Source organism: Physeter macrocephalus, chromosome 15 (assembly GCF_002837175.3).
Source record: "Physeter macrocephalus isolate SW-GA chromosome 15, ASM283717v5, whole genome shotgun sequence".
NCBI classification, from domain to species: Eukaryota; Metazoa; Chordata; class Mammalia; order Artiodactyla; family Physeteridae; genus Physeter; species Physeter macrocephalus.
The window spans coordinates 14,538,733-14,561,618 of NC_041228.1; the positions used below are offsets into that span (position 1 = coordinate 14,538,733).

The following is a 22,886-nucleotide window of genomic DNA, read 5'->3' on the forward strand; positions in this document are numbered from 1 at the left end:
AAAAAAAAAAAAAAAAATCATTAAACCCATTAGGATGGTGAAATCATTGTTTTAGGTCAGTTTCAGTTTTAGACTATTTTGATGGGGCTTCTATAATAAAAGATGAGATGATTAACTTCATTATGGTTTCTTCATCCCCTCTCCTTAATGACAAAATCAAGAGGTGTCATGCGTTATTTTTACCTTGTCAAGGTTCGTAACATTCACATTCTAGCCTGCAGCTGTAACCGCCCCCCACCTCTAGTCTGCCCCCGTCAGAATTGCACCTGCAGTTTTGAGTTCGTGTCTGAGCACCATACTTAGAAGACAAGTAGAGACATGTGATGGAGTGTCCCCAAGATGCTTGTGGGGATGTGAGGCAGGGGCCCCTGTAGACACAGAATTCCATCTGGGGGCTGAAAGAAGGAAAGCTGTGGATGAATGTGCTGCTTATCCTCCGTTCTTTGAAAAGATGTGTGTGTGGAAGCAGGATCGGTCTTAACTCTGTGGATCCCTGGAAGGTTAGAGCTAGGGCTGCGTGGACCTAAAGGACAGGGTGGCTGATGTAGGTAGGCTGCCGTGGAGGGTGATGAGTTCTCTGTCAGCTGCAGTGCGCTGGGGTACCACCTGTAACCGTGTTGTATGTAGGTGCTGGGCTCACGCCATCAGCTGAGCAGCTGTATTTAGGTAACTTCCCAAACCTCGAGATTCTGCTAGTCTAATAATGCTTCCCAGTAGTCTCCTGTCCTGGAGAGGAGCCCCAGTCACTCCGGTTCCCCCCTCCCTGCCTTCTGGGATAAGGGTGAGAACAGCCAGAGCCATGATCAGGTGGTTCAAGGTAGAGCCTTAAATGGTCTACATATCTTGAATTTGGACCCACCCATCTGTTGACTCAGAAAGTGATGCATCCACGTATGGCTTAGATTCTGCCAAACTTGTTCCACTTGGTGTCTGTAGTGTTTACAGGATCACAGGGACTGAGCACATTCAAAACCCATTTCTGAGCCAATACACTTGGATGTACAGTAATCTGGGCAACATGTCGTAGACTGCAAAGGAAGAGAGCATATACTGAGTGTTTCCTGTATAATTGGAATTGAGTGTGCTGTCAATGTCTTCATCAGATGTCTATCACAGCGTGACTTACTGACGTATGGCTTTGTTTTGTTGTAGGGGAGCTATCCAGTTTGGGAAGATTTCATAAACAAAGCCGGAAAGCTACAGTCCCAGCTTCGGTAAGTAGAAGCATGTCCTCTCTAGGAAAACGGCAGCATCCTTAGACAAAGGATGGAATAGGATGGACCCAAGAGGCAAATTAGGGTTAGTTTTGGAAGTGTTGCAGATAGAGAAGCATGCAGTGGCGTTGCCACTTACTAGCCATGCGTCCTGACCTCTGATTCCCGTATGTAAAATTAAACTCATATCCGCTCTGCCTCCTTCCACTGGAATTTTGAGAGTCAAATGAAGTATTATATGTAAGGTAATAATGGGCCAGGTACATGGTAGGTAACAGCTAAATCTCACAACCCCAAGAGATAAGTAGTGTTGTTACCCCCATTTTGCTGATGAGGAAACTGAGGCACAGACAAGCTGAATAACTTATCCAGGGTCACACAGCTAGTACTGATAAATGACAGAGCAGGGAATTGATCTGAGGCAGTCTGGCTCCACAGTCCATTCTGCTTACTGCCTATCCTTATAGAGTTTAAAACTTAGTTTGTATAATTCTATTTACATGAAATGTCTAGATAATGCAAATCTGTAGAGACAGATGTAGATTTGTGGTTTCCTGGGGCTAGGAGTGGGAAAGAAGGTTGACTGAATGGGCATGAGGGACCTTTTTGTGGTGATGGAAATGTTCTAAAATGGGATTGTGGTGGTGTTTGCATAACTAAATTTACTGAAAAATTGATGACTTATACCCCTAAAAATGGTGAATTTTATGGTATACAAATTATGTCTCAATAAAACTGCTTAAAAACCAAGATCTAATGCTGATGTGCTCTAAGGGGCTATTATTATTGCCTCATCTTGCGCTTGTTAATATATCATTTCATATGAAATAGAAAATACGGCCACATCTTCTTGTTAAAGCTGTATGCTTTTGAAATCAGTGAGGGGAGTGGTGCGATTGCATTTAGAGGGTGCTTCAAGTGGGCTGGGACATTAAAAAAGAACAGTTATTTTCACGACCCCTATTCATGGCGTATTGGTTGGTTTGGATGTATGGGGTTGGTTTTCCAGAGAACAAAGCAGGTAGGTGCTTTCTGGGATAAAAAGCCATGTGGATGACAGACAGAGGAAGGAGGAATGACATGGGGTTCTTAGGACTTTGCCTGGTGGCACCAGGGGTCCCTGCCCAGAACTTTAGCCATAGGACTGGGCATTCCATGGCTCCCCAGTAGATTAGGAGAGAAGAACTTGGGAGACGTGGAACTTTCCCTGTCCATTATTCAGCTTCATGGGGCCTGGGATTTCCAGATCCATGAGTGGGCATCCAGATGGACCTTGGGCTCCAGACTATGGCCCCTTTGCCACTTGTCAAGTCCTTTACCATTTCTTTGCTTACGAACCTTTGATTACTTTATCCTGGATCAGATCCAAAGCCCTCTGCCCAGGATGTAAGGCCCCCTCCCCCAGCTCTGCTGCTATCATCATTTATTTCAAATAGGTTAGTCTCCATCCTGTAGGAGGTCACCTCCTGTAGTAAAACAGTAAAACATTTAAGTCCAGCCCCTCCTCCAACATTTTTTCATATCCAGCCTCATTTAATTGTCTGGCAGGTTTTCAGGGTTGACCAAGGAAAAGTTGCTCTTCCCCTTTTACCAATGAGGACGCTAAAGCTTAAAATAATTAACTGATTAGCTGTCTTAAACAGACAGAGTGAGCCTTAAAGCAATCTTATCCCCACTGGTACAAAGTACCATATATATTTTTATATATATATATATATATATATATTTTTTTTTTTTTTTTTTTTTTTTTTTTAAACAATACGTAGGCCTCCTGAGGGCAGGGACCATTTCCTTATTTTGTCAAACTACTAGTACCTGGCTGAGGGCACCATAGGAGCCTCAAGCACATGGTTTAATTTTCTGTGTTAGGGAATGCATAAGTATAAGACCGTAGAAGAGGCAAATAATCTTGGAGCATGTAAGCTGAAGCACTCCTTTCTCCTGCTGATGTATGCATGTTTGCTCTGCCCCATCAGAGAGAGCTAAGATGTCCTGTGACAAAAGCAGTCAGTGAAATATGGCTCATTGGAAGTCGGTGTTTAAAAGCTCTTAATTTGTCACACTTGACCACAGTCTTCGTTTTCACAGGAGCCCTGGTGACTGTGTCATACTCAAGGCACCTCTCCAGCTGGCTCATTAAATTTGGAAGAGCGGCCTTGACTTGAATAAGAATAAATCCAGCTGTTGTATCAGATGTTAATTATAAATCAGAATGAGCCATTTATAACTCTCAGGGTGTTTGATAAAGCTAACTTTTCCATGGTGCCAACTCTTCAAGAAATATACTTTGAAGTGGTGTGTTTTTTTTGTTTTGGTTTGGTTTGGTTTTGGTTTTATTTAGTGTGTATGTCATTGTGGGGTTTTTTTTTTTTTTTTTTTTTTTGAGCAGAATGTTCTCCTGCTCTACTGGAAGATATCAGGCCTCATTTTGAAGTTTGGCTCTGAGGGACCATTGCCCAGGTTTTCCTGGGGACCACTCCCATCACCTTCCAGGAACCTTTTGTTTCATAGCCACTCTTGCTTATGTTCAAAGGTCATTTCTTTCTTTCTTTTTTTCCCCTCTGATTTGAACTCTTTCCTTTTTAGTCCTTATTCTCATCTTCTTCCTTCAGCAATTTTGCATTGTTAGGAATGCTCAGTGGGGGCTGGGTTCATGTGTGAAATACTTGGAAATTAACATCAGGCTGTAAATTCTGTTATAAAGTTCTTGTGAGTGAGCCTGGGGCTTGCTTGCTTGTCCTGGGTAATCACGGCCCTGAGATGCAGCGGTGCTTACTTTTCATTCGGTGACATCTTGGGCCACGACTCTAGGAGCCAGGAGACCACAGAGTGCTCAAGGCATCTTCCAGTGCTCAAGGGGATGTGAAGAATTCAGAATAACTTCTGGGTTGAAAAAATAGTATCTCAGTTTCCCTATAATTATGATTTAGGGGGAAAAGTCACATAGCCTGGATCTTGTAGTAGGATGAACACGGCACTGTAAGTCATGCTGGGCTACTGGTCTCGGCCCTGGTATGAGCTAGTGATCTTGAAAATCACTATGTAGCTGTGGTCTCAGTTTTCCCAACTCTAAAATGAATTGTTTAACCTAGACAATCACTCTCCAAGATCCCTTCCGCCAATCCACGTGGCTATATCGTTTTCCTACTCTAAAATCACTTTCACCTATACCATTTATATTTTTTAATAATTTGTTCTTTTAGGCAGAAGCACCTTTTTCCTCGTTGGTGAAATTTTAACCTGGTGATAATTTATACTGTCGGGTGGAATGGGGTGGGAAGAATTGCTAGCATTTATTGACTAGCGCTGCATGAGCTGGACGTTATCGGGGGAGAGTGCTAATGTGAGAAGGAGAAAGTTTTCTTAAGAATAAAGTGGGTCCACAAAGCCAATGGTTGTCCGTGTCCAGTCGGGTTGTCTCTCCTGGAGGGTTACTTTCAGTCCTCAGCAGCGGTTGCAGCCCTTTTGCTGTCATGCATCTGCTAGTGTGAGACATTCCTCATGCTTTTTTTTTCTGTTTGCATCTTAGGACAACAGTAGTAGCAGCAGCTGCCTTCTTGGATGCCTTTCAGAAAGTGGCTGACATGGCCACCAACACACGTGGTAAGCAGGTGGAGGGTTGGCTTCCAGCATTGACGGCGCTCAGCGTGTGGGCTCTTACCCTTGGGCGCTTTACAAGAATATAGAGCTTAAGTTATCAGAGCTTAGCTGACTCATATTTAAAAATATATAGATTTTTTAACTCTGTGGGATTCCACATCGTAGAAGCTGCAAATCGTTCTCTAGATAATAAAGTGCACGAGAAGAGTGAAAAATAAATGAAAGGAACCACTGTTTATGCCTGAGATGGCTTGTTGTGTTTTTAAATTAATTAATCAATCAATCAATTAATGAATTGGCTGCCTTGGGTCTGCATTGCTGCGCGCGGGCTTTCTCTAGTTGTGGCGAGCCGGGGCTACTCTTCGTTGCGGTGCATGGGCTTCTCATGGCGGTGGCTTCTCTTGTTGCGGTGCGCGGGCTCAGTAGTTGTGGCCCGAGGGCTCTAGAGCACAGGCTCAGTAGTTGTGGCACACGGGCTTAGTTGCTCCACGGCATGTGGGATCTTCCCGGACTAGGGGGTCAAACCCATGTCCCCGGCATTGGCAGGTGGATTCTTAACCCCTGCGCCACCGGGGAAGTCCTGGCTTGATGTGTTTTTGTGATCACTTTTAACGATGTGCTGGTTGTAGAGTCCTGAGCTGTGTGTTTGGTTGCAATTTGTTTTTCCCTCTCATGTGTCATCTTGAGATTTTCCTCAATCCCTTGTGGAATGAAAAGCAGTGAGAATAATGGGTTAGACCATTTTTTCTAGGTTCCCATAAAACGAGGAAACCTATTATAAGTAGCGTACTATTGTGTTGTGTCTGTTTATGTGTCTCCCACATTTGACTGCAAACCCCTACAGGTATAAACTAGACGGTGACGTGTGCATGTCTGAACCCTCCCAAAACATAGTACCTGGAACACAGTAAGTGTTTAAAGTATGTTTATTAAATCAATGAACAAAGGGAAATCTTTTGAAAATTTGTAATGGTTTTTCAGTGACTGTGAATCGTAGAAAAGAATATTCATAACACGTGAAAGGTGTAGAGAAGAAAGTAAATCTGTCTGTATCCAGCACCATCATTAGAAATATGATGTTACCCATAACCTAGAGACCCCCCCATTCAAAGGGGGTGCTTTCCTTTTCATTCTCAGAGAATCTCTCCTGTCTCTTTTTTTGCCTTCTTTCTGCATCTGCTCGTGCACTGACGGCTACATGCCTGTTCTTGTCGTTGTCTTGGTGACGTGGGAAAATGTGGGTGTTGGAGGCCAGTGTTGGGGGGATTGCGCCCAGTCACACAAGAGTTAAGCTTATCTGAAGCCCATGATGGGTATGTTCCTCCAGTGGGTTTCAGTGTGTACCCATTTACCATAGGTGCTTAATTAAATATTCAAATGAATTTGCAGTGAGGACTCTTCTCATTTAAGATGCTTGAAAACTGCTGATATTTCAGGCAGTGTCATGGGACCACAAAAATCAATATATTACTCTACGTGTCCTGGAGGAGCTTGTAGTGGCAGGGGGGCAGGGGGGATGCTATGTGCAAATGAAGAATTTCAGTGTAGAAATAACATGTTTGATATGGTAATAGTGGTAGAACAGAGTGCTGGGGGAGTATGGAAAAGTGAGCAATTAACTCAGCTCAGGGAGTCGAGGAAATTCTCCCAGGAGAGGTGGTATTTCTCCTCGTTTCCAAGATGCCAACGGTGTTTCAAAAGGTTCCCTAGGAGAATGTGATGGAGACATCAGAGCATTGGTTTCTTCATCTGGTTTGTCAGCTTGACATGGATCTTACCCAGTATCTTTTTCTAAGCCCCTTAAAAATTTTTTTACGTAACACATACGTGTGTGTTATGGAACCTTTAGAATATACAAGTATAAAGAGGAATACAATGGTCATGGCAGTGTTCACTGCTGTTAGTGTTATTGGGTCGGTTTTATCATATTTTCTTCGACCGCAGCAGGATCTGGAATTGGACTCATCAGTCATATGGATGTCTTTCTAGAATAGCCATCAGAATGTGTCTTTCTTAAAAGAGTTGCTCCGTTATTTTAAAGAACTTACATATCTGGTGTTGCATTTTTGAGGCTCTGTGGTTCGTAAGTTTATATTTTAATGTTTAATTACTGGATGGACCCTAAAGGATGGAATAGAGATGTATCCCCTGATTGTCCATAATTTCCTGCAGTGGGAACCTGGGTTTTTGCAGACGCCGCTCCCGAGACTGGTTCTCGGTGGGAGATTGAAGGGCCTGCAAGTTCTCGTGGTTGAAGGGAGGAGAAACAATTATTTGTGGGAAAAGAAACCAGAGTAGCCTCTCTGTGGTGCTGGTGGAGGTAGAGAAGGAGTTTGGAGGTGATGTCATTGACAAAAGACAAATAATGTCACAGGAAACAAGATCCCTGCTTTGAGATTATATATATATATTCAAAAAAAAATTATTTAATTTATTTTAGATTTGGCTGCGTTGGGTCTTCGTTGCTGTGCTTGAGCTTTCTCTAGTTGTGGTGAGCGGGGGCTACTCTTCGCTGCGGTGTGCGGGCTTCTCATTGCGGTGGCTTCTCTTGTTGTGGAGCACGGGCTCTAGGCGTGCGGGCTTCAGTAGTTGTGGCGTGCGGGCTCGGTAGTTGTGGCTCGTGGGCTCTAGAATGCAGGCTCAGTAGTTGTGGTGCACAGGCTTAGTTGCTCTGAGGCATGTGGGATCTTCCCAGACCAGGGCTCAAACCCGTGTTCCCTGCCTTGGCGGTGGATTCTTAACTACTGCGCCACTAAGGAAGCCCCCTGCTTTGATATATTTTTAAACCATTTGATTTTAGGTCACTTTTAGCAATACCAGAATACTTTACATCTCGATGTCTAGAATCCATATGCCCTGGGAGGAAATAACTTTATTGAATATGGGAGTGTGAGAACTCACATGACCTAAAAAATGTATGGTTGATACAAAAAAGATATATTTTATGGAGACGATAAGAGAGAATCTTGAATGCACATCTTATGCTCAGTAAGCATCAAATTAGTTGTATTAAGTTAATTTTTACTTAACAATTGAAAAGTATAGAACATGCTCTTTAGTTTTAAAAAAAAGTATGTAACGAAGTATATAAAGTAAAATCTACCCTCTCAGTACCATTTGCAGAGATTGGGCTTAGTGTCTTTTATAGACTTTTTTGCATACTTAAACACATATGGGAGAAAAATTAGTCGTAGAACAATATGTAGGTTGATAAATGGAATAAAATATATTTGTAAGGTCTTTTTCAAAAGGTAACCTATCAGAAACATTGTTCCCATGCTTTTACTCCACAGTGTATTATAATTATCTTTCTATGTCAGTACCTAGAGATCTACCTCATTGGTTTTAGCAGCCAAATGGAATTTCACTGTCTGGATGTAGCACGATTTAATCATTTTTCTTTTTAGGAGTAGTTAGATTATCTCCACTTACGTACTGTTACAAGCTACACTGCAGTTAATGTCCCTGTATACATCCTTTTGGAGATCTATGGGTAATCTCTTTTTAATGGTGTATTCACCTCCAAGGGAATGAAGAATCTGTTAAAAAAACAAACAAACAAAAAACTTCAATCTGTTTTGGTCAGCAGCAAATATATTTGGGCTTGTGGTCATTACAGGGTGTAACTCTGATGCAGGTTGAAGTTTGATATCTACCCTCTATGGAAAGTCCAGTCTCTTGCTTAGAGCCTTTAGATATCATATTTTTTGAGTCTTTCTTGCTGGAAAGATGAGAAGGGAATAGCAGTTATTCTTAAATGTGTCTCTTTTGGGCTGGTGTCCAGAATCTCAAGCTAGCAGGTCTCTGGTTTCCAAAATATTAGCATTCCATATTGTTTCCCAAAGGGAATGGCTCTGAAAGGTCTTTGTCCTTTTTAGCGTATATTTTGCAGTAGCTATGAATATAATTTATTTAGGAAAATCTTCTAAAGCTAGGCATTATAAGAGCAAAATCAATCTAGTCATATAACTATTAAGTAGAACGTGGAAATACATTAGAACTCTGTTCTATTCATTTTTTTAAATAAAAGAGTGTAAGTTGCTATTATAATGTACATGTTTAGGTGAATAATTAAACCATAATGAAATTTAAGAGTTAATCAACACCATAATACATACAGTTCCATATTTTTTTGATGTTTGCACTCTGGAATGAATGTACAACTTGTGTTCAGTGTGAAAGTACACCTGTTTCTGTGTTATTGGCCGCAAAGAATTAGTGTCTAGGCGTTTGTTGTACAAAGGATGCCTGACTTCTGTGAGGCAGGGTCTCCATTTTCTTCATGTCCATGATGGACCAGCACACGGGCTGTCATAGGAGTTGTTGAACTGACTGGTGTGCAGTTGTCTGGGTTGCTTAAAAAAGAAAAGGAAAAGAACAAAGGTTGGGGGAGGCTTCTCAACCCTCGGTGGCTGGTGTTGGGGAAGAGCATTCCTACACCTGTAAGTGTGCAGCCTGGTGCCCCCCTTTCACTGGAAGGCAGGGGCACGTCTTAGTCAGCACTGGCCCTTCGTGGCCCTTGCATCATTTGCTTGTGTCAGCTAGGGCCTTTGAGAGCATAATGCTGTGTGACTTTCATTTTTGGCTGCCTCAGTGTGCCTCTGTAATTACTTTATAGCTTTGAAAAACCATCTCCGGGATGTTGAGATGATAATACACCAAACCCAGAGTGAGGAGTTTAAGATTCTAAGAAGGAAGGAAATGGATCCCCAGCCAACTAGATCATCTCTAATCACCTTTATTGAATACGTAACACGGGCTGGGCTCTGTCTTTCGTGCTTTACGTGGATTGGGTCTTTTCATTCTCGAAACAATGCTGTGAGGTCAGTGCTTATGACCTCCATTCTAGATGATGAAATCTGGACGAAGAGAGCTTATCTAAACCGACCAAGGTCACGTGGCTTGGAAGTGGGGAGACTGAAGCCTGGCCCAGAGTCTAGATTTTAACCATTAAATTATGATTCCTCATGTAAGGTGCTCCTGGATTTAGTATAAACTTAAGTTTGCTTTTAAAGTTACTTGATCCTGAATGCATTAAAAAAAAAACCAAAAAACACAACAATCTATGTAGCACCTTGGAGTAATAGATTGGGAGCAGGGATGCCTGGGTTTGTCTTCTGCTTGGCCAGCTCTGTGACCCTGAATAATTCTGTTTCACTTCTCCGGGCTTTGATTTCCCCACTTGTAAAAGGAGTTTTCCCAGGACCTAGTAGGGTCCTAGATGATCGCAGGTAACCTTTTTCGGCTCTAATATTCTATGATTTAAAATCTCCTTTTGGCCCTATTAAATCTTAAAATACGAATGAAGCTGGACAGTCTAAAATTTCTCTTTCTATATTACCTTTAACGTTTCCAATTTTCGCTTTGGGGACAAAGAGAGTGGAAGGAAGCTGAGTTAAGCAGAGGATAAAGGGGAGAGAAGGTTAGGCGAGAAATACGGTTAGAAGAGACGCGCCATGTGTGCGTGAGGAGGGCAGGTGGAAGCTGGAACTTTCACAACAGCCAGCGAGGTCCAGACAGTCAGAGGTGGACTTTAGTCGGTGAGCCTGAATTGCTGAGGTTCTCTGAACTGATGAAGACGGTCTCCATAGCTTAACACTGAATGGCACAGTCGTGGTTCTTAAAAATACGTTGTGTTTTTAGTATAGGGTTTGTTAAACGCCGCGCTCTCCTCATCTCGCTGCGTGGATCCTATCGCTCAGGAGGCTTGTTTTAAAGTACAGATGTCAGAGCCCTGCCTTATACCTGTGGTTACTGAATAACTGGGGGTGGGGTGGGGGGTGGAGTGGGGTGGCACTTAGGAATCTCAGATTTTTTAAGGCTTCCCAGGAGAATAAGGCCTCTCGCCACCTTGCCGTCACCCACCTGTCCAATGACATCTCTACCCACGGCCAGCAGTTCCACCCACAAAAAAAATGCTCTCTGCTCCCTGAATCCCTTAAAACCTTTGATCCCTTTCTTCTTGAACGTGTGCATTCCAGACCTGCAGTGCCCTTCCCAGCCCACCCCCTCTCTGCCCCCTTTAGATGCTCGAGGATCTTCGGCTTGTCTTCCTAGAGCCAGTTTGAGAGTCACATCACCTGTGAACCTTCTGTCCCCCACCGCTCCCACTCCTCTGTCCCCAAGGTAAATTGGGTCTCAGGCCTGAGGCCTCTGTAGCACCTTCTTCCGCTAGAGTGTTGACCTCCCTGTGTGGTCACCATCTTCCCCACTGGACTCAACTGCCTCCAGGGCAGGGCCTGCATCCTGCTTCTCTCTGAGGAACCCAGGTTCCCAAATGCTGGCAAGTATCTGGCATTTAGCAGGGGGCAGACAGTGTTTGTAAGCAGCCCTTGGAGGATCCAGGTGAAGAAGGCTGTCATCTCTGAGGGCAGGAGGCTGGTGAGATGGGGTCTTTGGCCAGATTCCACTTGGGAGTTCAGAATTTGAATCTTGGGACCCTTCTCTGAGGTTGAGTCTCAGGACTGAGTGAGTTTGTATTTCATTGTAGCCAAAGAGGGCCCAGCAAATCCATGATGGGGGTCACAGGAAGGAGACAGGTGGGTTAAAGGCAGCTACCTGCTCTTGGCTGGGGTGGGGGAAAAGGGGGAATCTTTGCTTTTAGGGGAGGAGGTGACAGGAAGCTGTTTTCAAGAGGCAGCCAGACTGGTTTTGTTGGCCCCCAAGTTTTACTTTAACCAGGTTGTTTAACTGAAACTTCACTGGCCCTTAACTTCTGGATTGACTTCGGTGTTTGAGACCTGAACTTTCTTTCATGTAATTAAGTCATGATTTCTACCTAGGAAGCTACTCAGCCACAAACTGAAAAAAATAAGTAAAATAAAATAAGAAAGGTCATAAAAAAAACTTTCCTGCAGGCCTGGAACTGCATATTCTTTGAAGATGACCTTAAAGAAACATGGACAGTTTCATTCACTTAATTAAAAATAAAAAGGCATAAACTGCAATCCGCTAATCTATAGATGTGGCGATAGATCACTAAACTGGTTTTGTACTTGGATGTGCCAGTTCAGGTTCCTTAGTTATTTTTGGTTATTGTCCTTAGGATTCTTAAAGGAGGGGAGACCTTATGAGTATTTGAGAAACAGCTCAGTTGTAATTTTTCTTTAAGAGCCAAGCTTATTGTTTTGAAAGATTCAAGGAGAGTGTATTAATTTTTCTGATGATCTTATTCCAACTGAGGCTTTATAGGTAATGGGGAGCAAAAGGAATCTAGCAGAATGCATCTGGAGCCTCAAAAGTTTTATGGAAACCTGCTGGTGTTAATTTTACTTAGTCTGTATATGGTTGCCATAGTGCCAAGCTCTGATTTTCTGGAGCCTTAGCACGTTATAGATGCTCAGGAAACAGTTGCTGATTTGTTAAATAAAAATTGATAAAGTGAAGCACTTCATATCTTGCTTGCATAGCGGATGGACCAGCAGCTGGTTTCTCTAATGTTTTAAAACATGAATCTAGGCAGGCTGTATTGACAGTGACCTAGAAACTCTCTATTGCCTTTCATTTTTGGGGTTTTGAATTTGACCTCTTGATTTTGATTCACATGAATTATTCTGAGGAAGCCCAAAGCTTGCCCTGCTGGTAGTTACATCTTTTTTAAAAAAAATTTATTTATTTTTAATTTTTATTTATTTTTCGGCTGCGTTGGCTCTTTGTTACTGCGCTTTAGTAACTAAACGCGGGCTTTAGTTGCCGCGCGCCGGGGCTGCTCTTTGTTGCGATGCGTGGGCTTCTCATTGCCGTGGCTTCTCTTGTCGCGGAGCACGGGCTCTATGTGTGCGGGCTCAGTAGTTGTGGCGCACGGGCTTAGTTGCTCCCCGGACCAGGGCTCGAACCCGTGTCCCCTGCATTGGAAGGCGGATTCTTAACCACTGTGCCACCAGGGAAGCCCGGTAGTTACATCTTGAAAATTCTCGTTGCTGTATTGTAGGTGGGTGTGGGGAGTAAGTAAGAGCAAATCTATGAAAAATAAGAACATTTTGTAGTTGATTAAAGTGGGAAATTGGATGAGCCAAGACAGAGCTACCTTTTCTCCCATATTTCTTGTTTGTTTCCTTTTAATTGCGTTGCTTTTTGCCAGGGCTTAACACATCCTGCGTGTGCCATGGTGAGTGACCCCGATGCGGTCCTGGCCTTGTGGAGCTTTTAGGCTGGCCCAGGGCTGTTCTCTGTGATAGAATTTTCTGTGATGATGGAAATGTTACGCATTTTTGCTGTCCAGTATGGTAGCCACCAGCCACCTGAGATTATCAAGCACTTAAAAGGTGGCTAGTGTAACTGAAGAACTGAATTTATAATTTTTAAATTTTAATTAGTTTTAATTAATTTTAATTTAAATAGCCACATATACCTCGTGGCTACCACATGACACAGCATGGATATAAGGAGTATAACAATTCCTACAAAGAAAGGCTAACAGTAAATGTACATATTTTATGAGTCATCTGATTTATTCTGTTTTATATCAGAAAGCTTTACTGAGAGCTTACTGTATACCTAGTAAAGAATGCAAAGAGGTGTTGTTTCTGAGGCACTGGGTCAGTGGGTGGTAGAAGGGTTTAGACAGGCATGTAGTGGTGGAGTGTTAGGTGGAGAGGTACATGTAAACAATAATAATTCCCAACAATAAATGCTTCCACCTTCTTTTTATAGCATGTCCGTTTCATCCGTTTCATGCATATTCTCAGTGGATAAGACATCATTCCAAAGGGGGGGGAAATCGGTTCTTGAGGAGAGAAGGGGGTCTTACCCTTTTTATATATCAGGTACAGATATGCATACAGTAATACGCAGACATACATAGGTCTGTGGAATTAACATTTTATGAGGAGGGGGGGTGATTAGGAAAAATGTGTCCAAAAAAGGCTCCTAATGGGAGCAGTAAAAAGGGACAAGCTTGAGAAAACTGTTCTGTGATGAAGCCTAGCTTTTAAGAAAGGTCAGCCTTTTGCTTGTTGCCCCCTTCAAGGTGCATTTAAGGAATTTTCATGAACCTGAGGAGGGTGATTGCTGTTGGCATATCTCCTTTACTTGAAATATCTTGGCAAAACGAATCCGTATTACCAGATTCTGTAGTCGGAAAGTCACCTAGTGTTGAACAATAAGTGGATTCAGAGGCATCCAAGACTGGGTTGCCTTCTCACGGTTGTATATTCACCATTTGTAAATATTCTGAACCGTGGTGAATGCAAAGAACAACTTTAACGCTGGGTTGTGTCAAACTGCCCTTTATTAATGGGGCTTTGTAGCTGTAATCCTTTTAATGAGGATATGTGTGTGTGTACGTCTATACACGCACACATATCTATACAACCAGTATCTGTAACAACATATATAACAACCTTTGTGTATAACATATATATACACGTGCGTGTGTATGTATATATAAGCATATACATATACATTCATATAAATATTAGCTGAAAGAACTGAAGCATCGGACTGGTCTTAGCAGATTCTTGCTTAGAATGACAGAGAGACAAATTCTCTGTTCCAGGACGACTGGTTTCTATGTAGAGCTCATCTTTGGTATGCTTACAACTTTGCTGAGGGCTGTGGTGGGACCAAAACCTGGAATAGCTTTAGTGTAGCCTTATTCACTTCCTTCAGCCCCTCGAGCCACTCCGAATCTGTGTATATATATGTGTATGTAATCTGTTTATATTGAATACCTATGAGTTTCCATCTTATATGAAGTACAAAAAAATTTTGTAAATTACTGCTGTTTCTAATAATATGTAACCTAGCTAAAAACTGTACGCCTATTAAATATAGCTTCAAGTTATAAAGTTTCCTTCTCTTCTGAGATTTTGGAGCTATCATTGACCTAGTAAGGGACGACATAAAAAGATATAAAGCCTTTTAAAATGAGCTCGTAAATGTGCATTCTGCTTTGGGTTTCATTACTTTGATGTTTTTCTGATAGACCTTGAGTCATTTTAACTCATCGGAGCAAGACATTTAATCCTACATATTCTGCTTAGGATAAGACAACTTTTTAAAAATGGCCCTGTGAATGTGAGGTTTGTCTTACCATTTTCCATTTTTTAAAAACGTCATTATTTTTTGGTTTGCTTTATATGAAGCTCAGACTTGGTGTTGAGTCTAGCACAGTCGGGAGACATGTGGATTTTAAACTTTTTTTTTTTTTTTTTTTTTTTTACAAAGCACACTCTAGGTAAGGACTAGGAATAACAAAGGAATCCATATATTTATTGAGTATTTTTATTTAATAAATTTCTAAAAGAAAATCTTATTTTCTGTTTTTTTTCCCCCTCCTTTTTTGTGTTAAAGGAGTTAGGAGATGGGGACTTTGTATATTCAATTAATTTGATGGGGAAATTTGTATATTCCAGGAGATTTGGAATCATAAGCCAAGCATCACTGGTGCTGAAATGAAAATCCCTCATTTCCAATCCCATCTTGATACTAAAAGTGATCCCTGACAATAGCATCGTTTCCCGCTCTACAAGTGGCTTATTATTGATCTTTGATTGGGTAGCAACAGTTGCCAGAGATGGGCTGTTTCCTTGTGGTTCCTTGTGGCCTGCCTAGATGGTATTTGGCTTTTCACTGCACCTTCCCGAAATGACCCTTGAAAAGTTATTGTGCATTAGTTAGCCTGAAGGACACTAACCTGAGTCCCACTTTTACATACGTATATTCTGGGTGTCCAGAGCAGGATGTCACTAGAACCCTAATATCCTCTACCAGGGAGAGTTAGGGATGTAAAAATCCCACACCCAAGCCCTGTGTCCAGTTAAGGCTCGTCCTCCCACTAACCAAGAGGAGCATTTGCTCCCGCTGAAGTCAGTAGTGTTTCTCTGGTTTGACTTAATTCAGGCAATGCCAGGGAAGATATGATGCATGCTGTTCTGTTTTACCTTGGCAGCCTTAATAAACGCTGGTGAATTACATGGTGGCGGTGGTAGCAGTGGCGGTGAGGAGGAAGGTCCAAGCGTGGAGGGGATGTGTGTTTTTATGGGTGACTGGGTCGGTCTGCGTGCAGCGTGGTTATTTGTGTCATTAGGCCGTTTACATAATGAAGTGGTTTACTCAGCAGCTCCATCCTTCCAGCTGCCTGCGGGGCTGTCTGCACAAGCAGGGGGGACTCTCCCACCATCATCTCCCTCCCGCCCTCCTCCCCACCCTAGCTCTTTCCCTTTGCTTTTCGTTTTGGCTTAAAATAGCTAATACCCCTCCACCCCATCCCGCTGCCACGTGCACAGACATACCAGAGTCACGTTTGGTAAAATATAAATTAGCATTAATGAAAAAGTGCAATTATTTGAATTCATACAGACGAGGCAATTTTTTTTTTTTTTAAACAATGCTTGCTTATGGAAGATCATTTGCCATAGAGTTGTGAACTTGGTTTGTTCCGCCTGCCTCAGATAAAAATAACCATTTGGAGTGTAAACGTGAACTTGAAGACACTATAAGTTGTCAAACTAGTATTTTTCCAGGCTGAGTCTATTCTGCCTGATTGCATAGCTGCCTCCCCTCTGCTCTGATAAAGCCCCAGCCTGAAAACATGCACGAAATGTGAAAACTACTTTGAACTAAAAATTTCACCTTAGCTGTTCACTTGTGCTCTGCTGGAAGAAACATGTGGTATTGGGAAATCACTCAGAGAAGAGAGAAAGTGAGAGAGAAAGAATATCCCAAGGGGCTTCCCTCACCCAGAGTCTGGCAGTGAATTCACCTGATATAATTTAAAGAAATTTGATTCTTATACACTGCTTTTGGAAACATATCTGTGGCCTGACATGAGAATTACCTGGAGGTTTGATGCCTTGTTTTGTCTTGTTTTACATAATGCTCTGGTCTTTCATTTTTAGAAGGTAGAGAGTCTCTGTTGTAGATCATCTAGTACGTAGTGCAAGCTTTTCATTTTTACAGGGCACACTCAGCGAGCTGAAGTCACTTGCCTGAGGCTGCTCAGCTTGCAGGGGGAACAGTGGGATTCTCACTCTAGGTCAGGGCTTTCTGTCCTGTGGTTTCCCCTGAAAGCCACCTGGCCAACCGCTTGTTGACTTCAGCTCTTGAGACCATTCAAGTAGGAAAGAACATGAGCTATGGAAAAAAGCTCTGTCCTGGGCTCTCAGTTGATTATGGTTAGTCAAGATTTTTGTTGGCTCGTTTGTTTATGTGGAATCCTTGGTTGTCTGGTTTCACAAAATAGTTTTCCACTTTCATTGCAGTCCTTTCTTTTTCTATGGAAGATGTTTTTGTTTTCCTTTAGCCCTCTGTGTGTGTGTGTGAGTGACAGCCTGTTTTGCTTATATTTTAATCATCTGTTATGTTTGACATAAGCATATTTATCTGTAAGAATAACTTGGCTTCTTTCATCTACGTTGTCTTAGTTTTGTAAACATATTGATCTGCGCGCGAGCGCGCGCACACACACACACACACACACACACACACACACACACAGTATGTTTTTTGATTCTCAAATGTTTAAAATTGCCATGGGACATCTTATGTCTAGTAAAAAGGTACTGCTATGGAAATCTGCAGCATTTCCTGCTGTGAGTGCCAGGGCCCAGGGACCCCCGGTTACCATGGAAACCAACATGGAGCCGCTGGGTGGTGCTTTCCTTGAGAGCTGCATTTGAGTGCATTTTGCAGTCGGCTACATCTTCCCCCCACCCCCTTTCAAGTTAGGAGGGGGAAAATGCTGAGTGATTACAAATAAAAAGAAACTACTGTTTCAGCCAAGGCAGAAAGAGATCTTTAAAATGTACTTGTTTTAATGTGATTGTCCATAGTGGGGCAATACAGTTCTCTGAAGATGGCCAAAGGTACCTGATAAAATACAAAGGAATTGTGGAGGAGATAGTGAAAATGGAAGCTTCATCCTGTGCTACCGACCTGCGGGCTTCTCTTTGGGAACGACGGGCGTGCAAGACTGACACGGGCTTTATTCCCACTGACTCTGGTTGAGCCCATTCAGTTTGCGGCAAGGGCTTGACGGCAGACAAAAGACCTTCAGCACTCTGCACGTGCCTGCCACCCTCCATTTCCTGACCCCTCTCTCTCAGAACCCACCCGGAGAACCAGATCTGAGAGCCTGGAGAGCTCCCCCGAATTTTAGCCCTCGATTTGCCATTTAAGCACGTGAGTGCCATCTGTGCTTGTTGAGAGGCAGTGCTGATGATGAGAGCGGTACTTCATTCGGGTGATACCATTTAAAGCCAAGCGCAAGATGCGTTGCTTGCGCTGGACCCGGAGGAAAACATGAACCGTGCAAACACACCCCTGGCCTCCCAGTGGTGGTGGTCCTGTTGGTCACTGGCCACGGGTGGGCTTCCAGCATGTTTGTGAGGGAGACGCAGTGACCCCAATGCCAGGCTTCCACTCTGCCCATTAACAGACTCCTGTTTCATGAGACTGAAGGATAATAAAATTGCATCCAACCATGTTAGATGGATGCCTTTGTGCTCTGGTGTTTGCTTTTGCAAATGTGTGTGTATAAAGCAAATGCCAGGAGTGTGTGCTATTCGGAAATAGTGAAGTACCTTGGAGCCTTTGCCTATCGCAGGCGGCTGGGACCTTAGTCCAGCCTTGGCCTTGAGGATCTACGGAGGGCCCTCTACCTGTTGAGGCTCTCAGCTAGCCTGATCTCATTGAGGAAGGTAGTAGGAACCCTGTTTTGCAAACAAGGGAAACCGGCTGGTGACTTGAAGTGCCTTGGTTAAAATGCCACACAGCTCTGAAGCAGCAGAGCCTGGAGTGTGTGTCTCCACTCTTCAGGACCCATCAGTCCATCCTCTCTCCACCTCTGAGTTCAGTTGGATATATGGAATCACCTGGGAATTTAGAATCTCAGTCCATCACTGTAGACATTTCGGGCTGCATAATTCTTTGTTGTGAGGGCTCTCCTGTGCATGACAGGCTGTTTAGCAGCATCTCTGGTCTCTGCTCCCCAGTTGTGAAAATCAAAAATATTGGTAGCCATTGCTGAATGTCGCCTGGTGGGGCAAAATGACCCTGGTCGAGAACCACTGAGCTAGACCTCTTAGGTGTTTTTATTTGGCAGTTTAATGGACCTGCGGCTCTGCCTTTTCTTGAGGTGGTTGTGGACAGCTTGGTTCATTTAAGCTAGGCTTTAAATTATTCATAAGTATTTTAGGATTTTAGCAATTTGACGGTCCATGCATTGTTTCTTCTGGGAAATGACCACCATGCTGAGTTGTGTGTAAAACTTTGTGAAGAGTCCACATCTTACCAAAAAGGAGTGCTTCCTTTTTACTCGAAAGGCCATTTCCCACAGTGAAAATATGCAGGTTTTTTTTTTTTTTTCCCCAAAAGATTAACTCAGATAAGAACAGTGAAGGAGTTGAACGGAGCGTTGGAGTTTTCATTGTAGCTGAGCTGCCCTCCTTCTCGGAGAGGCTGTGCCTGGGTCAGGAGGCCGGCTGCAGGCCATGCAGGCCGTGGGGCCTTGGTGGGTTAGTCTGAGCGGACACCCTTTGGTTTTGTCGTCTATGAGAGGACAGTCGGGTCTGCTGTACCTGCTGGTCAGGGCGACTGTGGAGCTCCCATGAGGTCGAGGCCATGAGAACCCCAAGCAGCTGTGACACAAGATTACCTGTCCCTTCTGGGGCCTTTGTCACATCAGACACGGTGGGTTCCCGGTCACTTCTAGATCCTGGCACCCACTCCTGATTCCACTTCTGATTTGTTTGCCTGTCTCCTCCCAGCTTTTGCCCCTACTCTAGAACCATTGAGGTCGCTGTTTTTCCTCCCAAAAGACCTTTTGGACATTTACAAGTTCCCCTATTACTATTTTGTTTATTACTCTTACATTTTATTATTTTTTAAAAATTATTACAAACAAATATTTACATATAATTATTATTTTATTATACCGCTTATTAGATTTGGGGTATTATAATGGGAAAATGAATGAATTTTGATTTTTGATTTTTTGAATTTTTGATTTTTCTTTTAATAATGTTTCATTTTTTTTTCCTACTTTACTGAAGTATGACTGGCAAATGAAAATGTGTATATTTAGGTTGTACAGTGAGATTTTTAAAGTTGTACAGCATGATAACTTAATATACGTATTATACGTTAAGAGATGATGTCCACAGTCAAGTTAATTAATAGATCCGTCACCTGTCATAGTTACCAGTTTATGAAATGAACGTTGAGTGTTTTAGTTATCTCCCCCATGCTCATGGATAGGGAATCTCACCTTCCCCTGCGCGGGATGTTCTTCTCCCTTACCTCCCCCCCTCATACTCTAGCTGATCCCTTAAGGTTTCTCTCAGGCAGTCTGTCCTCTGGGAACCCTTTTCTCAGTCCTCAGAGGGGTTAGGAACTGCCCCGTTTTGCTCCAAGCCCAGAATCTGGGCACCTCCTGCTCTCTCCCTGTTCCCTTACCAACCCGTGAGCTTCCTTAAGGCCAGGACTCATTCATTTATTAACAAATAGTGAGCGCTGTGGTGTGCCAGGCACGGTTGTTCTGTTTTAATGTGAAATTCACATAGCACAAAATTAACCAATTTAAAGTGAATGATTCAGTGGCATTTAGTATTGTGCAACCACCACCCTCGTCTGCTTGCAAAGCACTTGCATCACCCCAAATTAAACCCTGGCCCCAGGATGATGAAAGAGGTCTGGAGATAGCTAGGATAGTGGTGTTGGTTGTACAACTGTGTGAATGTACTTGAATGCCACTGAACTGTAGCCTTAAAAATGACTACAGTGCAAAGCCGACTTTTAGGGCAGTGAAAACACTCTATGTGATACCATATAATGGATACGTGTCCTTAAACGTTTGTTCACATCCATAGAATGTACAACACCAACAGTGAACCCTAATGTAACCTGGGGACTTTGGGTGATAATGATGTATTTGTGTAAAATTCATCAGTTGTAACAAACGTACCACTTTATTGGTGGATGTTGATTAGTTAGGGAAACTATGCATGTATGGGGCAGGGAATATATGAGAAATCTCAGTACTTTCCCCTCAATTTTTCTATGAACCTTAAACTGCTTTAAAGAAATAAAATCCTAATTAAAAAATGGTTATAATGGTAAATCTTAGGTATATATCACCACAAAAAAACATGCCCATTAAGCATTTACTCTTCCCTCCCTTACCCTGGTGTGTTTTGTGGTGTATTCATCATTTTTTCCTTAGCCATTAACAAAGTTGTTACTTAATAAAACTTTGTCTTTGTAATCTCTTCAACAGCTCTGTAATGGGAGCTGTACAAAGACAACTGATTTGTTTTTGTAATCTCTTCAATAGCTCTGTAATAGGAAAAGTTATCTTTAAGGCAATTTATTTATTTAAGGGTTTTCTACTTCTCTACTGATATCTCCATAGATATGCCTCTTAAACCAAAGCTAATTTGTTAGTTTATCTGCCCATCTTGGTTATTTTTAGTTGACATTTTGGGCTGATAATGGTGGTCTTGGTTCTGTACCTGGTGATGTGTGTCTGGCACACTTGGAAACAAAGAGGTATTGAGTCTTTCAAATACATGTAGTCATATCACATCTAAGGATGTTAAAAGTTTTTGATTACTCTTTCCTACGGAGGAGACAGAAAATGAAACCATCCTTTCAGAAATCAACATTTTTACTCCGATTTTGTCCTTGAAGTGTGGCTGCCTTGTTAATCCTTTTCTTTCTGCTCACAAGTCACAAAATCTTGTTTTTCTCTGTTGCTCTGTAATTTATAAAATTGTATTGCAGTTGGCTTGGGTAGAATTTACTTAAGCATAGTTGAGCCTCTAGATTTTCTTTCTGGCATAGACAAAAGCATCATTAATTATGAATATGAATTCCTTTTGCAAAATGACAAGATTGAACATTTCCTCATGCCAGTATCCCAGCTGTCTCATTCTGATGTTCAACAAAGACTTTTAGAGATTGTTTTTAATAGCCATGGTATCAGATACTAAAAAAAAAAAAAAAAAAAAAAAAGCTGAAAAGAATGCAGAGTAGCTTACTGTTCATTTGTCTAGAAAAAAAACAAAACATAATGAAAGGTTTTGGTTTTAATGTGGCTGTTTCCACTCTTGTGATGCATTTGAGGTCTCAAAGTTTTGGTCATGGCTGCAAACCAAAGGATCATTTCTGTTCTCTAAAGTGTTCTGCTGTTGACAGATGCAAAATTCCATTTGTTCAGATGATCAGTGCTTGAGAATCCCAAGACTCAGGTCACCTTGTTGCCCGCCCTCTGAGGAGCTGAAGCTCACTCTTGGTTTGGCGATGGAGGTGATGGGAGGGGCGTCGGTAGCCAGTCAGTGCTGAGCCCTCACTGTTTGCCATCACTGAATCATTGTGGCCTCACCACAGTCACAGGGTAGCTTCTATTCCTACCACTGCAGGAAGTGAACTAGGGTCTGACTTCAGAACCTTCAGGCTTTTCACCACCATGTTCTGTTGCCTCAGTCCTGAGTGTGTCTGCCCAGCCATCGGTTGACCATCTCAGTGAGTCAGTTTCTGATGTCCCTACTTGCCCTGTATCCTGTATTTGCTGCCAGAGAAGTTGACCCAGATGTGGTCCTTCGTGTTAAAACCCCGGGAAGAGGTTGTCTTGCCTCTGGCCTCCAGCTGGGGTTTTCTAGTCTGGAGATGGACCTATGTTGTTACGTTCCTTTCCAGCCTATCAAAGAAGCCATTACTCTTGGGAATTCCCTCCTAAGTTTAGAGCTCAAGGCTCAGAGATTTTGTGTGTGCATGTGTTCATGCATGTGCTGTTATTTGATAATATGCCACAGGTTGTTGAAAGACTTGGTTTCTGCTCAGTTTCTTGAGTAAGGATGTTTTGGGTCACTGTCCCCCTTCTGTTTTAAAATTTAATTTTCTGTTTTTGAATTTTGGACACTTCCTTTTTTTTTTTTAACATCTTCATTGGAGTGTAATCACTTTATAATGTTGTGTTAGTTTCTGCTATATAATAAAGTGAATCAGCTATACGTATACATTTATCCCCATATCTCCTCCCTCTTGCATCTCCCTCCCACCCTCCCTATCCCAGCCCTCTAGGTGGTCACAAAGCACCGAGCTGATCTCCCTGTGCTATGCGGGTGCTTCCCA

General features: G+C 42.6%; 1 protein-coding gene across 7 annotated transcripts in view; it reads left to right on the plus strand.

The window, feature by feature from the left end:
• The window catches only part of MTSS1 (MTSS I-BAR domain containing 1), a 167,563-nt gene that overhangs the window by 21,049 nt on the left and 123,628 nt on the right, over positions 1-22,886 (plus strand). For all 7 annotated transcript variants that reach the window (XM_028500583.2, XM_055091237.1, XM_024129442.3 and 4 more), the window contains 2 exons: positions 1,153-1,214; positions 4,744-4,817. In XM_028500583.2, the coding sequence (XP_028356384.1) occupies positions 1,153-1,214; positions 4,744-4,817 (136 nt within the window). The remainder of the gene's footprint in view (positions 1-1,152; positions 1,215-4,743; positions 4,818-22,886) is intronic.